At 54.0% G+C, this 18278-nt stretch overlaps 1 protein-coding gene across 1 annotated transcript; it reads right to left on the bottom strand.

Moving 5' to 3' along the window:
• Positions 1–1729: 1729 nt before the first annotated feature.
• Positions 1730–17344, bottom strand: LOC149435138 (uncharacterized). The gene is made up of 5 exons (XM_089662985.1): positions 17193–17344; positions 7518–7676; positions 5580–5744; positions 2806–2964; positions 1730–1995 (listed from the first exon to the last, which is right to left on the bottom strand). The coding sequence occupies exons 1-5, from the start codon at positions 17193–17195 to the stop codon at positions 1831–1833; spliced, it is 651 nt and encodes a 216-aa protein (XP_089519111.1). The 5' UTR covers positions 17196–17344; the 3' UTR covers positions 1730–1830.
• Positions 17345–18278: the final 934 nt, after the last annotated feature.

The following is an 18278-nucleotide window of genomic DNA, read 5'->3' as shown; positions in this document are numbered from 1 at the left end:
GATCTCTTCCATACATGTGATCTGTTCCCTACATGCGATCTGATCCCTACAGGTGATCTCTTCTGTACAGTTGACCTGTTCCCTGCAGGTGATCTGATCCCTACAGGTGATCTCTTCTGTGGACAGTTGTGAATGTGTAGGCCGTGTGACATTAGTGGCGGAAGGGATTCCAAGCTTGATGCCTCCATGTTTATTCTATGTAGGGGAGAGCAGCGACTGGATGTTCATTGGTCCCCATCCTCTCTACCTGGTGGCACTCGCCATGGGGGGGGGGGGTCCTGGGGCAACAGGTGGGGGAACATGATAGGAGAAGGGGCTGGCAATCAGGCTGCTGTGTATGTGTGCGCGCATGTTAAACCCAACATGACAGCCCTTGGTGGCAGTGAAGGGGTTAATATATTCTGCGCCCCCCCGTGGGGGGGGGGGGGGGGAGTTCATGTAGCACCCCACCTTCCTAGGTGTGGTCAAAGACTAGCTGTGAGGTCAGAGGGGGGGGGGGGTCACCCTACCTCCCTCACTGCTGTCCGACAACGCAGTCAGCAAGGAGACGGCTGGTTCCGTAGACGCCTCCCCTCTCCAGGTTCTCACTTGGAGGCATCCAACTGGTGGCCCTCCACCTGTTGTGGAACTACAAGTCCCATGAGGCATTGCAAGATTGACAGTAACAAGCATGACACCCACCGGCAGAGGCATGATGGGACTTGTAGTTCAACAGCTGGAGGGCCACCAGTTGGACACCCTCTAAGCAGCAGTCTCCTTGCTAGCGGTGTTGTCGTACGGCCATGCAGGGAGGAGGGGAGCCCCCCCCAACCCCACAGCTAGACGTAGTACAGGTGAAGACGGGACAAAAGGACGACATGTTCCCCCCACCACCACCGGGGAACAGGACACATTACATCGGAGAGACGTCAACCCAACCAGTGTTCCATGGACGGTGACCATGTAGGAGGTGCGTCCCGGAAACGTTGACATTGTTTGAGGATTCATCTCCCCCTCCCCCCGCTATTCCCGGCAATCACTGCCTGCCAAACCCCAGTGACCCCTCTGTGACATGACACCCGCAGATCATCTACAGGTGTCACCGAGTCAATGTAACCATGTATGTATCTCCATTTACCAGTTTGTGGTTTTTATCTCGCTCATCTGTAGGGGGGGGGGGGGGCTGTGCTCCCTTCCCCCCCAGTCTCAGAGTACATCCACTCTGATGGGGGCCAATTGATGTAAAGGGGCACTCTGATGGGGGCAGCCTAAAGCGATACGAAGTACATTTAAATGTCCCCATCAGGTTCCCCCTTACATCAAGTGCCCTCTTGCATCAATTGGCCCCATCAGAGGGCCCCACTCTGGATGAAGGAGCACAGGAGGCACCTTTGGACAGCAGCATTGTCAGCCTGGTGGGGGGAGTTCAGCCTAAAGCTATACGAAGTCTCTTGGTGACCAAACCTGCCCGCAGTGGGTATGAAATACCCGTTCTGGTCCATAGGGGGAGCTCTAGTGGTGAAGGCTGTGGATAGGTCAGGGTACAGCCCTGTAGTGGGGCATTCTTGCCTTGCTGGAGACACTAGGAGACTTCGAAGGCCAGAAAATGCCTCAGCCAACCAGACTCCACCCACCACGCAAATAACCACTCACGGGCAGACTGGCGCTTTAAATTCGGTCACCAAAGGCCCCCCCGTGTATTCAGACAACCAGACCGATATCGCATCTTCTCGGGTCACCAGAACAAGAATTTTTTTTATCAATTAAACTTTTATTAGAAGAAAATACAAGTAAATCATCGACAGTAGAACGTGGAATGGTTGGAATACGTGGCCCTCGCCTCCGGCGTCCTCAGACCCTCTTTAGGTGGCTCACAAACGCAGAGTGACAGGCGACCAGTATCCCACCGATCAGGTTCATGAACTCCTGGAAATTCAATTGTTTGTCCTGTTTCCCATCCGTGCTGCCGTCCACCGACTCCATCAACCGACGCACGATGTTCGGGTCCTTCTGACTCTACAGGAGGCAACAGAAAACATGAATGGAGACGTGATTTGCGCTCTTTATGCTCCACCCCCCTCTGTGGAGATTTGATTCCCAGGAGATCTATAGTCTATCTGCTTGAGGGACTGAAGGATCAATACTTTGTTCTGCCACTAGATGTCCTCAGTCTCACAGCCAGGATCAGTGAACCCATATCATCCCGGACGAGCCCCCAACCTGTGACTGGACAGTGAAATGAGAAGCAGCACAGGGATGAGCTCTCCTCTGTCACTCTGCTCTCTCCTATCGGCATGCTTCTTGTGAGAACTTGAACTAAATGGCTCCTTGTACTGCTTCTCCCTCCCTCAGTCTAAGCTCTGCTGTAGAGGGACTGCAAGAGGATGATACCAGGTCACATTCAAGTACTTACACTTCTGGCATCTCCCCTTTTCTGGTTCCACCCCCTCATCAACATGCTAATGAGATTCTTAAATAAGGCATGTAATGGCAACTGGAAAATGTATTTAGGTACCAGTGATTTTATCATGCAATGGGGGCAGATCATGGCTGGTGGGAGGGGCCATGTGGGTCAGCCCTGATGCAAGCAGTGGGAGGAGTTATGCAAAATGTCAAAGTCCCTTGGGGGAGTAGGGGTCAGTATGGAGGAGTGGGTAGGGTTCCTTTAAAAGATACCTTGGCAAATGTCTCCATCTACTGCTGGGGTGGTGCATTACACCCATCAGATTGTCAGATTTCCTTTTCTCAGAGTCGACCCAAAGCAAGAAAAATCATGGAGCAAACCAAGGAGCCTATCCAGAAGATACTACAGTAGGAGGTACATACGTCAGTGAAAGACTTGAGTTCCGTCTTCATAAATCCCTCGAACTCGGAGTAATCCATCTGGTCGCTCGCGCCTTTCTTGCCGGCATAGTGTTGGAAGACCAGAATGATGCTTTCCATGGCAGTTTCAATGTCTGTTGGTTTGGTGGCGGTGACAGGGTTCTGGGGAAAGATACGGCAGATGTGCAGTCAAATGTTGGATTTCGATGCTCTGAGCCTCCACTGAAGGCCATAAAAAAGGCAGATATGGAGTCTATATACACTATATAGTCAAAAAGTATGTGACCCCCCCCCCCCTTCCAAATGAGTTAAGGTGTTCCCCGTGAAGGGTACTGAATACTACAGCATAGAAAGATATTGTAGTCCAGCCGTTCTCAACCAGGGTTCCTCTAGAGGTTTCTACGGGTTCCTCAAGCTGTGGCTGATTGACCTCCCATGTGGTGGTGCCTACATAGTTCCAGGAACAAACTTAGAGACAACTTCATGACCCCAATTATCTTTTTTTAAGCTGCCTTTTAGGGTTGCATTCTTACTACGAACAACCAGCAAAAGACAGTTTCGTAACGGACCTCCATTAAATTGGTTTTAGTAAGGGTACCCCAAGACCTGAAAATGCTAGGGGGTCCTCTGGAGCGGTGGTTGATCTATTTGACGGTACCGACATATTTCCAAGCCCAACACCACCTGGCTAAGCCAGCATAATGGCACCAAGTTTTTTTTAGCAGTCTGTAAGGGTTGCATTCTTCCTACTGACCACCAATATAAAAGGCAATTTTGCCATTGACCTCCAATAAGTTGGTTTTGGTAAGAGTTCCCCAACACCTGAAAATTTTAGGGGTTCCCCCTGGAGGAAAAAAAAAAAAAAAAAAAAAAAAAAAAAAAAAAAGGGTTGAGAAAAGCTGTTCTATACGTTTATAAAATCTTTTCTGTTCCAGCATGACTGGTGTCCAAAGCCAACTCCATAAAGACATGGATGACCAGTCTGGTGAGGAGGAACCCGAGTGTCCGGCACGGAGCCCCGACCTACTGAACACCCGACATGCCGATTGGAAGCCAGTTTGGTGGCAATGCTGGGACAAGGTCAACCATGCCCAGGGCAAAGATGGGAAACCGCGCCCTCCGTTGTGTAGATGCATAGCTCCCACCTTCTCCCAACCCCCAGTACACAAAGCCCCCCCCCCTCCGAAAGAACAGAAGTCCCCCCTCCCCAGTACAGAGCTCCCCCACCCGGTAGCACCCCTAATACACAGAGCTTCCCCCTCCTCCTGCACTCATCCAGTGCACAGAGCTCCCACCACCTCCTAGCCACCAAGTACACAGAGCACCCCCCCCCCACAAACACACACACACCTCCTAGCCCCCCAATAAAGAGAGCTCTACCCCACCTCCTAGCCCCAAAATACGGTGCCCCCACCTCCCAGCCCCCCCCCCCCAATACACAGCACTCCCCACCATTATTCAGAGCTCCCCCACCTCCTAACCCCCCCAATACACAGTTCCCCCACCACTTAGCTACTCCAATACACAGAGTTCCCCCCTCCTCCCCACAGCCACCCAGTGCTTAGAGCTTCCCCCCAGCCCCCCCCCCCTCAATACACAGAGCTCCCCCACCAACACACACACCTCTTAGACCTCCCAATACACAGCTGTTCCCCACCTCAGTCCCCCCCCCCTTACACAGACCTCCAATTTCCTATCCCCAATACACAGAGCTGCCCCCCCCCCCCCCCCAATTCACAGAGCTCCCCTACCTCCTAGCCCTCCCCAATACACAGAGCTATTCCCACCAATACACAGAGCTCCCCCACTCTTAGCCCCCCCAATACACAGCTATTCCCCACCTCCTAGTCCGCCCCACATACAGAGCTCCCATCTCCCCCATCAATTCACAGAACTCCCCTACCTCCTAGCCCCCTGTAAATACACCGAGCTCCCTCCCACCTCCTAGCACCCCCCCTTCCCACAATTCACAGCTCTGCCCACCTCCTAGCCCCCCCAATACACATAGCTCCCCCACCCTCTTAACCCCCCCAAAATACATAGCCCCCCCACCTCTATACTGAAGAGTCCGCGTCACGTGAACAGAACTGGCACAGGAAGCTGCTTCTGCGTTTACAAATGACAGCGGCCAGTGGGGGGGGCAGAGGGTTGGTGACTGAGGTGGCCACTGAGCTCTGGATGGGGGAAAAACAAAACAAACAAAACAAACTCTGCTGCCAGGAGTGACACTGCAATCACTCCCGTCAGCAAGAGGCAAGCTCCTGAGACCTCCAAATACACACCCAGCCAGCACCTGGACACCCCCCCCCCCCCCCTTTCATCCTGGCCCTGTGTGGAGGAACTGGAGTTCTTATCTTCAGCCCAAACACCTTTGGGTGGACCTGCATGCCCCCTTTTTTTGGCTAGGAAGGCCCTCTTTCCTTGCATATTCTACATGGATATCTCCAGAAGAGAAGCTGGTAAGTATCTCCCAATAAATGGTTAAACTGCAAGGAGAAGATCCTCTTAAACCTATTTCTGCCTTAAAATTGCCTTCTGCTTTCATTTTTCATTCCAGGTGCGGTCTGTCCCTTTAAAATCCTCCCCGCCGTACACTCTGGCTGTTGACTTTTGCAGCGTCTCTCATCACACATCCGGCATGATCTGCCAAATCTACAAACCAACCAGGATGATTCATCTCATCAACACACAAATGCTGCTAAGCAACAAGTTTGCCCGTCGGGGAGGCAGAGGCGGGAAAGCTCAGATAGGTTTGGAGGGATAGGCGAGGAAGATACCTTTTGCTTTGGTGGGCACTTCATCAAGGCTTCATGGCAGGCCACCATCATCCCACCGATGAGGTTGAGAAACTCTTGAAAGTCAATCTCTCCGTCCTTCTTCCCATCGACCCCACCGTCTACAGACTTCATTATCTTCTGTAGGATCTGCGGGTCCTTCTGGTTCTTGGGGAGAAAAAACAAAAAAAACGTCAATTATGAACTCTTATCGGCAAGGTAGACTTGTTCTAGGTGAGGATCCCAAGATCCTTGTAGACCTTTATTAAATATGGTGCAAGCCACATTGGCAAGAAAGACGCATGGTGCCGAATATTTTTATGAACCAGCACCACTTGTTAGTGGCTTCCCGGACTTCTGACCATATATTATATTCTTTTACTAGAAGAACCCCCAAGGACTTTACGTGTTCTCCGAAAGCCAACCTTTTTTTTTTTTTTTTTTTTCCTAAAACAATTGTCGGTTTAAACCGGCTTAGACACCAAACCAAGAAAAAACTCCTTTCACTAAAAATGCCTTCAAACCAGTTAAACTGCCCCTCCCCTTCCTCCAGACTTGTTACAGTCATCCTACCGCTTAAGCCATTGTTCTACCACCATCAATGAGATCTTTCTTCTGGAAAAATCCATCCACCCAACCCATTCATTGAAGTACCCCTCAGTCCTACAGTCTGAAGAAAGAGGTGCTCTTCCTGACAACTGGAACATCCCCAGAATTCAATTTTAGCAGTTGCCCAGACTGACACCTTCTGGTGGAGGACAGAAGAAGTGACAATGCTACATACAAGTCCTTTTCAAGGGACCTTTACAAGTGCACAGTCTGCTTATGAAGACCCTCTTCTTCCAAGCCAAAGTTTGAATGACTTCTATTCCAACTACACTAGTTTTTACAAAGAGGAGGAGTCTTTGGTGGTGTGGTCACATTGTCCATACTTATTCAGCATGGTGAAACCCAAGACCACCCTTACCAGGCGTGTGGTTTTTTTTTGGGTGACTTGGTGGTCATACGTTCTTGTTTTAGCTTTGACCTTCTGATCCACCAGTGGTTGATTTTGGCTTCCTTAAGGCAAGGAGCCAAATGGTATGGACTGGATACTCCTAAGCAGTGCCGGGACATGTTCATCCAGGGCAAAGAGGCCAAAATGTCCCCCATAGAGGATCCCATGCCCAGCTGTCACTTGTCAAAATCACTGCGCAGCTCCTGATCGGTCAGTCAGGTTTTGCATTGACCTGGTTTTAGTAGTCCCACCACAAGAGGCAGGAAGGAGGAGAGAGAACAGTCTACACCTCCTCCTGGCTCTCTCCTCGCCACTCCCAGGAGTAGTGATGCCACCGTCACCACTCTTGTAACTGATGGAATTCCCCCCCCCCCCCCCTCCCATCTCTACAGTAGACCATCATGCCCATGCAAGATACCCCTTCCACCCACCCCTTGTCCCAGCCCTGCTCCCAAGTAGCTACTCTCATGTGACCAACTGGCTACAACGGATTAAAGCCAAGCTTCCAGTATGCCGTGGGCAGGCAGGTTACCCTTAGGCAAACAGGAGACACATTGAAGCAGTGAGAAGTTATGGATTCTAGTAGTAGATCCAGGAGACCAAAACCGGGACCTCTTAGTAGGTATGGGCCCAGCGCATGTAGAGAACTTACAATTATCTTTGGTGACACCACCTACACGCACCGGGTTCTTGTGCTTCACAACCAACACGTATCTCTAGACAATAGGAGCCAAAGCTGAAGGAACAAATGATCCACCACCTGTAGGAACAGAGGATCACCTGCTTCCTCGGGAAGGTGGTTACCAACAGATGGAAGCTGCACATTTTGGAGGTCGTCATTCTGCCCCACTGTAGAACTCTTCCAGTCATCAGACGAGGCACCGGACACACTGGCAGACAAGGTAATAGACCGAAAAAAAAGACTCAACACATTGACCGCTCACCTTGGTGAAGGAGCCCAGCTCTGTGGTCATGAACTGCTCAAACTCCTTGAAGTTCATGGAGGTGGCATTGCCTTCCTTGCCGGCGTACCTCTGGAAGATCGTAATGATCTTCTCCATGGATCGCTCGATTTCTGTGGGAGTACTCTGCTTCATCTGAGCCTGGAAGAAAAAAAATAAAGAAATTTTGAGATGCATCAGCATGAACAAGGGGAACATGTACATACATCATCCCTGCACCCATTACGCAAGGTTCCTACCATCCCTACGCCAAGTAACCAGGTCTGTACACCCGCTGTGCCCATTATGGGAGATTCCCACCATACCTGTGCCGAGTTCCCACCATCCCTGGGCTGAGTTCCCGGGTCTGTACATCCGCTGTACCCATTATGAGGTGTTCCCACCATCCCTGTGTTGCATTCCACCGCTCTGTACACTCGCTGTGCCCAGTATGAGAGGTTCCTACCATCCCTGTACTGAGATCCCGGGTCTGTACACCCACTGTGCCCATTATGAGGGGTTCCCACCATCCCTGTGCCGAGTTCCCCGGGTCTGTACGCCCGCTGTGCCCATTATGAGGGGTTCCTACCATCCCTGTGCTGAGTTCCTGGGTCTGTACACCCACTGTGCCCATTATGAGTGGTTCCCGCCATCCCTGGGCTGAGTTCCTGGGTCTGTACACCCACTGTGCCCATTATGAGTGGTTCCCGCCATCCCTGGGCTGAGTTCCCAGGTCTGTACCCCCGCTGTGCCCATTATGAGGGGTTCCCACCATCCCTGGGCTGAGATCCCGGGTCTGTACACCCACTGTGCCCATTATGAGGGGTTCCCACCATACCTGTGCTGAGTTCTGGGTCCGTATGTCCACTGTGCCCATTATGAGGGGTTCCCGCCATCCCTGTGCCGAGTTCCTGGGTCTGTACGCCCACTGTGCCAATGAGGGGTTCCCACCATCCCTGTGCTGAGTTCCCAGGTCTGTACACCCACTGTGCCCATTATGAGGGGTTCCCCGTGGGGGCCCCCCATAGAAATCCCATCAAGACACACCCCCCCCCAGTAAAGATGCAGAACAGTTCTGTTCCTCAAGCCATCATACAATATATCCGTTCATCTCACCCAAGACATATTTGCCGATCGCCGTTACTGCCGGCATAAATGACTATGTAGCCAGGTAGCTTAGGACCCCGCTTGTGCTACTGGGCTCCATACCGGTCACATGGTACGTTGTGGTCGGGTTACAGCTTTGTTTACAGGTTGACAAAATAGAACAGATTTTTTTTCTATTGGCAAACCGCATAATGGAGAAATGATGTATTCCACGGCAACGGGTCCAATATTTATATCATTTGCAGACGAGTATCTCGGGGGTTTTAGCTTTTTTTTTTTTTGCAGGACAAGGATTGATGAATTATGGAAGGGATTGGACTGGACGGGAGGGTGGATTGATGGTAATTAATGATGAAATGGATTTATTGATGATGGGGTGATGGAGTGGAATGATAAATATGGTGGACTGATGGATGGAATGGAATCATGAGGATGATGATGGGTTGGGTGGGATTGGATGGGATGGAATGATGATGGGTTGGATGGGATTGGACTGGATGGGATGGAATGATGGGTTGGATGGGATTGGACTGATGATGGGTTGGAATGGAACTGCATGGGATGGAATGATGGGTTGGATGGGATGGAACGATGGGTTGGATGGGATTGCGCTGGATGGGATGGAATGATGATGGGATTGCACTGGATGGGATGGAATGATGATGGGTTGGATGGGATTGGACTGGTTGGGATGGAATGATGATGGGTTGGATGGGATGGAATGATGGGTTGGATGGGATTGGACTGGATTGGATGGAATGATGGTTGGGTGGGATGGGACGGAATGATGGGTTGGATGGGATTGAATGATGAAAGGATGGACTGGATAACTGTAATTGATGGGATGGGATCAGGGCTGGACTGACAACTCATGGGGCCCCAGGGTAATAGGGGGATCATGGGGCCCCATGTCCTCTCCCACACTCAAAAAAGCCTATGAAAAAGAAAAAAAAAAAAAAAAAAAAAAAAAAAAAAAAAGTGTACCAGGGGCATCTCATGGGGCCCCCTACTGACCCTGGGCCCTCGGGTAGTGTCCGAGTGCTCGAATGGTCAGTCCACCCCTGGATGGGATGATGAATGGAATGATTAACATGGTGGACTGATGGATAGGATTGAATGGAATTGATGATGGGATGGAATAATGATGGGTTGGGTGAGGATGATGGGTTGGATGGGATTGAATAATGAAAGGATGGAATGGATAACTAATCGATGATGGGATGGGTAGGGTGGATGGGACGGAAGTTTGGATGACTGAATGGAATGGGTTGGAAAGAAGGATGTAGGATGATGACAGTTTGGTGTTCTTGTGACTTTATACATGATGTATGTATGTATGTATGTATGTATGTATGATGAGAATTGATGGGATGGATGAGATTGAATGATGAAAAGGAAGGAACGATGGATGATGGGATAGGATGATGGATGGAATGGAATAATGGATAATGGTAATTAATGATGGGATTGGAATGGACAAGATGATGGCTGGGATGGGATATGGTCATTGCTGGTGGGATAGAATGGATGAAAGGATGCAATAATGGATCATGGTAATTGATGGATGGAATGATCAATATGATGGAATGAATGTGGTCTCAGGCGACGGGATGGGATGTGGTCTCAGGCGACGGGATGGGATGTGGTCTCAGGCGACGGGATGGGATGTGGTCTCAGGCGACGGGATGGGATGTGGTCTCAGGCGACGGGATGGGATGTGGTCTCAGGCGACGGGATGGGATGTGGTCTCAGGCGACGGGATGGGATGTGGTCTCAGGCGACGGGATGGGATGTGGTCTCAGGCGACGGGATGGGATGTGGTCTCAGGCGACGGGATGGGATGTGGTCTCAGGCGACGGGATGGGATGTGGTCTCAGGCGACGGGATGGGATGTGGTCTCAGGCGACGGGATGGGATGTGGTCTCAGGCGACGGGATGGGATGTGGTCTCAGGCGACGGGATGGGATGTGGTCTCAGGCGACGGGATGGGATGTGGTCTCAGGCGACGGGATGGGATGTGGTCTCAGGCGACGGGATGGGATGTGGTCTCAGGCGACGGGATGGGATGTGGTCTCAGGCGACGGGATGGGATGTGGTCTCAGGCGACGGGATGGGATGTGGTCTCAGGCGACGGGATGGGATGTGGTCTCAGGCGACGGGATGGGATGTGGTCTCAGGCGACGGGATGGGATGTGGTCTCAGGCGACGGGATGGGATGTGGTCTCAGGCGACGGGATGGGATGTGGTCTCAGGCGACGGGATGGGATGTGGTCTCAGGCGACGGGATGGGATGTGGTCTCAGGCGACGGGATGGGATATGGTCTCAGGCGACGGGATGGGATATGGTCTCAGGCGACGGGATGGGATATGGTCTCAGGCGACGGGATGGGATATGGTCTCAGGCGACGGGATGGGATATGGTCTCAGGCGACGGGATGGGATATGGTCTCAGGCGACGGGATGGGATATGGTCTCAGGCGACGGGATGGGATATGGTCTCAGGCGACGGGATGGGATATGGTCTCAGGCGACGGGATGGGATATGGTCTCAGGCGACGGGATGGGATATGGTCTCAGGCGACGGGATGGGATATGGTCTCAGGCGACGGGATGGGATATGGTCTCAGGCGACGGGATGGGATATGGTCTCAGGCGACGGGATGGGATATGGTCTCAGGCGACGGGATGGGATATGGTCTCAGGCGACGGGATGGGATATGGTCTCAGGCGACGGGATGGGATATGGTCTCAGGCGACGGGATGGGATATGGTCTCAGGCGACGGGATGGGATATGGTCAGGCGATGGGATGGGATATGGTCATAGGCGATGGGATGGGATGGATGATGAATAGAATTTTGGATAGAATTGAAGGACGAAAGGATGGAATAATGGATCATGGTCATTGATAATGGGTGGAATTGAATGGGTAGGATGAATGGGATGAAATGGAATTATGGATGATGGGTCAGACCGGTTGGGGAAGGAGGATGGATGACCATTGATGACAGTTGGCGTTACCAATTGTGCCTTTGCACGTAGAACATTGATGCGCCATCGACGAGAGGACATGTGTGGTTACAATAACAAGGTCTTCCCCAAAATTTAGGGTGGCTAAACGCTCCCCCTTATCCCAAGGTCTCGAAGTCTGGAGTGGGGAGACAGATGTGGAAGGCAGCGAAGGGAAAGTTCTGGTTTTACGGCACGGCTGCCTTCATACCTCTGCATGCTCTCTGGATTCCAGAATGTCAGGTTCTATGTACACGTGAAGACGTGCCCAAGGTGCTAACAGACAGACTCGTCCCTGCAGATGTTTGGGGTGGGCGTTGGCCGGAAGTGGGAAAGCCATGACCGCCGTGTTAGAAAACACACAAAAGCAATAAATGGAATTTCAGCACAGGGAGAGTCTTCAGCCCAGTCCATACACTATACTCTACCTGCACCCAGTTCTACAAACCCACGGGGCCTCAGACTGTTCTAGGGCTTTCCAAACCTGGCCACCAAAGGCCCCTCACAGGACCTCCAGGAGTGAAGGAGTTGGCTTCATACATGAGAGAATCTGTCACCCGTGCCGCAAGGTTGAGCTTCGCCCTGGAAGCAGCACCATTTCTGGAAGCCCCAGGCTTGTAGCCCACTTCAACATCTGGGATATTATTGGCTCATCAATAAAATGCCCTTCATTTGGCAGTTGACCTTCTACTGGGCACTGCGTTACAAATAAAGGGTCATGCACCCCTTCAGGAATGTTAGGGTGTTCCGAGCCCATGCAATTAGGTCAATGGACCCTAAAGGGTTACAAAAGGAAGAAAAACTAAAATATTCAACAGCAACGTCTCCTGATCTCTACACACCAAAGGGGCCCGGCAGACATGTTTTTCCTTCTGTGGAACGTAGAGGTCTCCTGGTGGCCTGTAAGGTCTCAGTCCTCTCACGGTCCTCCATGCTGCATGGTCCTCTATCGATGGGCCACCAAACTTCGGCCCTGAGACTGGATGTAGGCCCTTTGCTTGCCTTCATTCAGCCCTTGGGGCACGGTTCCTCTCACTGATACCAGGACTTTAGTCCTCCCACTGACACCAATGGTGGGGTGTTAGCCCCCTTCCTCTGATGACAACGATGGGGCGCTAGTCTCCCCCCCCCACTGACACCAACCACGGGGCGCTAGTCTCCCCCCCCCACTGACACCAACCACGGGGCGCTAGTCTCCCCCCCCCACTGACACCAACCACGGGGCAGCGTCCCTCCCCCCACTGACACCAACCACGGGGCAGCGTCCCTCCCCCCACTGACACCAACCACGGGGCAGCGTCCCTCCCCCCACTGACACCAACCACGGGGCAGCGTCCCTCCCCCCACTGACACCAACCACGGGGCAGCGTCCCTCCCCCCACTGACACCAACCACGGGGCAGCGTCCCTCCCCCCACTGACACCAACCACGGGGCAGCGTCCCTCCCCCCACTGACACCAACCACGGGGCAGCGTCCCTCCCCCCACTGACACCAACCACGGGGCAGCGTCCCTCCCCCCACTGACACCAACCACGGGGCAGCGTCCCTCCCCCCACTGACACCAACCACGGGGCAGCGTCCCTCCCCCCACTGACACCAACCACGGGGCAGCGTCCCTCCCCCCACTGACACCAACCACGGGGCAGCGTCCCTCCCCCCACTGACACCAACCACGGGGCAGCGTCCCTCCCCCCACTGACACCAACCACGGGGCAGCGTCCCTCCCCCCACTGACACCAACCACGGGGCAGCGTCCCTCCCCCCACTGACACCAACCACGGGGCAGCGTCCCTCCCCCCACTGACACCAACCACGGGGCAGCGTCCCTCCCCCCACTGACACCAACCACGGGGCAGCGTCCCTCCCACTGACACCAACCACGGGGCAGCGTCCCTCCCACTGACACCAACCACGGGGCAGCGTCCCTCCCACTGACACCAACCACGGGGCAGCGTCCCTCCCACTGACACCAACCACGGGGCAGCGTCCCTCCCACTGACACCAACCACGGGGCACTATATGTACAACAGAGGAGCCCGCCATCCCCCGTCTGTGCGTCACCCAAACAGAGCCCCCAGAGTTTATGCAGTTTGGGTTGGAGGGTCCGCACAGCCACGCCCAGTGCTTACAGAGATCAGGGTCGGGGGGTCCGCACAGCCACTCCCAGTGCTCACAGAGATCAGGAAGAGGTCAGCGAGTCAGGCTGAGGGGGTGACAACCGCAGGCCCGGAACCTTCTGCCGCTCTCCCGTTCCGTGGAGAGAATGAGTCACAGGAAGAGGCGATGACGACATCGATCAAATATTCCTCTAAAAACAAATTCCACCGAAGGTTAACCCCTGCATGTCGGCAGAGTCCCCCCCCCTCTCCTATGTATGGGGGGGGGGGGGGTTGGGGGACTGTGGGGATCTGATGCACGCAGGGGGGGGGGGGGGTACAGTCAAGAACTAGTGTTTTGGGGGTACAGTGGGGATATGGGGGGGTACAGTGGGGATCTGGTGGGGTGTTTAAATTTAATTTTTTTAATTGTAATTGGGTGGTGGGGGGGCTGTCTGGGGCGCCATGATTTCTAATTGCAGCCCTGGGTGACACCACCAAGTAGGACGTGATATCTGACCACAATGGTGTCACCCCCATCCATGACAGCACAGAGATTGGCGCAACTGCATCATTCACAGGGGCCAGTTTTTTGTTTGGGGGGGGGGGGGGTGACACTGCGTTTTACGGCACCAGGTGACACCAACCCCAGCGCTGCCACTCCATGCCGTGATTGGATCCCAGCGGGGATGTCGGTGGAAATATGGACCAGCAAGGCCTCGCAGTGTGAAGGTCTCAGTGGTTGCTTTGGAATCATTGGAATAGTTTGAGTGACACCAACAGTGATAACAGTCAGCTGCCGCCATGACAACAGACAGAACGGGTTTGGATCACATGGGGACAGACGCTGCGGTGGCCAAGCCCCGCACTGGAGGTTATCAGCTCCACCTTGATTAAACAATCTCCATCAATGGCTGCGACCGTTACAGGTCAGGCCTGTCACCATCACCGACTCCCCAGGATTGATGGTGTCACGTCTGGGATGAGTGCCCAGTGTGTGACGTCATGGCACTACAAGTTCCAGCATGCCCTGGGATGGGGTGGTCAGGGGCCATGGGGGGGGGGGGGGGGGGGTCAGGGGCAGCTTGGAGGATCAGACTCAGACCAATTATTTCACGTATACCAACTCCAACCAATTTTCAGACAGAGTAGGGGAGGGGCTCTGTGTCCCCAGTGGGCAATTTCCCCCTCACTTCCTGTCCCGGTGACCACACATGAATGCGTGACACCCTGGAGAGAAGGGGGTCAGGGAAACACAATAGGACACCCTGGACTACTGCAGAGAGGAGAACTCAGGGGGTCTGGATGGACCAACAAACCCAGCATGCCCTGGGAGCACCAGATCCTCCAATGGATGGGGGAGGGAGGCATGCTGGGAGGTGTAGTGCCATGGCAGCTAATAGAGACAACAAGATCTGCATGTAGATGGATACAATGTATACCGAGACCCAACGTACTACACAGGGGAGGGATGGATGGATGGATGGATCCCGAGACCCAACATACTACACGGGATGGATGGATGCCGAGACCCAACGTACTACACAGGGGAGGGATGGATGGATGGATGGATACCGAGACCCAACGTACTACACAGGGGAGGGATGGATGGATGGATGGATACCGAGACTCAACGTACTACACAGGGGAGGGATGGATGGATGGATACCGAGACCCAACGTACTACACAGGGGAGGGATGGATGGATGGATGGATACCGAGACCCAACGTACTACACAGGGGAGGGATGGATGGATGGATGGATACCGAGACCCAACGTACTACACAGGGGAGGGATGGATGGATGGATGGATACCGAGACCCAACGTACTACACAGGGGAGGGATGGATGGATGATACCGAGACCCAACGTACTACACGGGATGGATGGATGGATCCCGAGACCCAACGTACTACACAGGGGAGGGATGGATGGATGGATGGATACCGAGACCCAACGTACTACACAGGGGAGGGATGGATGGATGGATGGATACCGAGACCCAACGTACTACACAGGGGAGGGATGGATGGATGATACCGAGACCCAACGTACTACACGGGATGGATGGATACCGAGACCCAACGTACTACACGGGATGGATGGATACCGAGACCCAACGTACTACACGGGATGGATGGATACCGAGACCCAACGTACTACACGGGATGGATGGATACCGAGACCCAACGTACTACACGGGATGGATGGATACCGAGACCCAACGTACTACACGGGATGGATGGATACCGAGACCCAACGTACTACACGGGATGGATGGATACCGAGACCCAACGTACTACACGGGATGGATGGATACCGAGACCCAACGTACTACACGGGATGGATGGATACCGAGACCCAACGTACTACACGGGATGGATGGATACCGAGACCCAACGTACTACACGGGATGGATGGATACCGAGACCCAACGTACTACACGGGATGGATGGATACCGAGACCCAACGTACTACACGGGATGGATGGATACCGAGACCCAACGTACTACACGGGATGGATGGATACCGAGACCCAACGTACTACACGGGATGGATGGATACAATGTATAGAAGATTTAATTTCCCAACTGTATGGATCTATATGTATATATATATATCTCTCCATCCATTGTATCTGCCTGTCTATTGTCTGATCGGCACATTGTATCGATTTCTTGCACCTGTATCTATTCTCTGTATGGATTGATACAACGATCGTTCACAGACAGATATACAGACCCTCCCAGGAGTCTCACTTCCCTTCCTGCATAGAATATTCTGTGCAACAACCAAACAGAAAACTAAAATGTCCCCCCATCCTCCCATCCCCCTCCCCCCATCCTCAGTCCCCCCATCCCCCTGTGCCCCTACCCTCCAATCCCCCTGATCCTCCATCCCCAGTCCCCCCCATCCCTCTGTGCTCCCATCCTCCAATCACCCTGATCCTCCCATCCTCCAGCCTCAGTCCCCCCAGCCTCCAATCCCCCCGATCCTCCAGCCTCAGTCCCCCATCCCCCAGCCCCAGTCCCCCCGATCCTCCCATCCCCCGGCCTCAGTCCCCCCATCCCCCAGCCTCAGTCCCCCCGATCCTCCCATCCTCCAGCCTCAGTCCCCCCACCTCAATCCCCCCCATTCCCCAGCCTCAGTCCCCCCCATCCCCCAGCCTCAGTCCCCCCCATCCCCCCATCCTCCAGCCTCAGTCCCCCCATCCTCCAATCCCCCTGCCTCAGTCCCCCCATCCTCCAATCCCCCTGATCCTCCCGCCTCAGTCCCCCTGATCCTCCATCCCCCAGCCTCTGTCCCCCTGATCCTCCATCCCCCCCATCCTCCTGATCCTCCATCCTGGAATATTCCTAATCCCACATCAGTACAATGACCCCCCCCATCCAGTCTATCTATATACACACAAAGTAAGTGGAGGGCCCCGTAGGCCCCTGGCGTACGGTTTCGGGGGGCTCTTACCATGGTTCTGGGAGGAGGAGGGTGCCGCCGTGGAGGTGCGAGGAAGGATCAGAGTCGCCGTTGTCAGGAAAGGAGGAACTTTAAGAGTTGGGAGAGCCGCACCCAAGGGCCCGGGGCCAACGCCCTGCCCAATTCTACATTCTTCATGTCTGGGACAGGAACTGCTGAGCCGTGAGAGGGGGGAGAGCGCCCCCAGGTGGACTAGAGAATAATACCTGTCATAAGGTGACCCCACCATCTTTTCTACCCCCCCTGGGGACACCCCAGACTCCTATAAAGAGGACCGGTCTACGTCATACCAGCTGCTGCACACAATGCAACTCGATGTCACCATTTCCTTGCTTGCTGGGGCCACACAGGAGATCTATCGGGCGCCGTGGGAATGCGCACCAACGCATGTCACATGTGCCGCGGCAGCATTGATTGTGATTGGCCGCGACGCACATCGCACGGCAACGCACCATAGCGACACGCCAGGTTCTTGGAGCGTTCTGCTGCGTTGGGCGCACATTGACTGCGATAGGCGGCCCTCATGCCATGTACATTCGCGTGTTGATGCGCCGCACAGATGTACATGAGCCCCAGCGGGCCCCGCATTATTGTCTGTGGGGGCCCATCCCCATCTATGCGCCCCCCTGCGTCTCGGATGAAGGTGCCGCCGCTCTCCTTGCTGCATTATTGGCCCCATAGACTTCAATGGAGGCGCATGAGGGAAAAACGCAGGAAAATGCGGACGCAGAGTGTGCCTCCTGTGACGTTCCTACCGCCTACTCCGCGGCCGCTGACGGGTGATGTGCGCTGCGCTGGGTGACTCCATGCGTTGTGAGTGCGTGTCGCAGTGTGACGCACTTCATTACAGCGCATAGCCATCCAATCCCAAGGAAGGAACGGCTCCCAGCCCCCCAGGATTGGCTCCCAGCCCCCAGGAATGGCTCACAGCCCCCAGGATTGGCTCCCAGCCCCCAGGAATGGCTCCCAGCCCCCAGGATTGGCTCCAGGCCCCAGGAATGGCTCACAGCCCCCCAGGATTGGCTCCCAGCCCCCAGGAATGGCTCACAGCCCCCCAAGATTGGCTCCCAGCCCCCA

Source organism: Staurois parvus, unplaced genomic scaffold, assembly GCF_062004578.1.
Source record: "Staurois parvus isolate SC_StPar_1 unplaced genomic scaffold, SC_StPar_1.0 ptg001599l, whole genome shotgun sequence".
Taxonomy (NCBI): Eukaryota; Metazoa; Chordata; class Amphibia; order Anura; family Ranidae; genus Staurois; species Staurois parvus.
This window is presented reverse-complemented; position numbering and strand designations above follow the sequence as displayed.

Coding starts and splice junctions, on each gene's coding strand:
- LOC149435138 (XM_089662985.1), bottom strand. Junction 5,745..7,517: donor AGCTGGGCTCCTTCACCAAG/GTGAGCGGTCAA, acceptor TTTCTCCCCAAG/AACCAGAAGGACCCGCAGAT. Junction 1,996..2,805: donor AACTCAAGTCTTTCACTGAC/GTATGTACCTCC, acceptor TGCCTCCTGTAG/AGTCAGAAGGACCCGAACAT.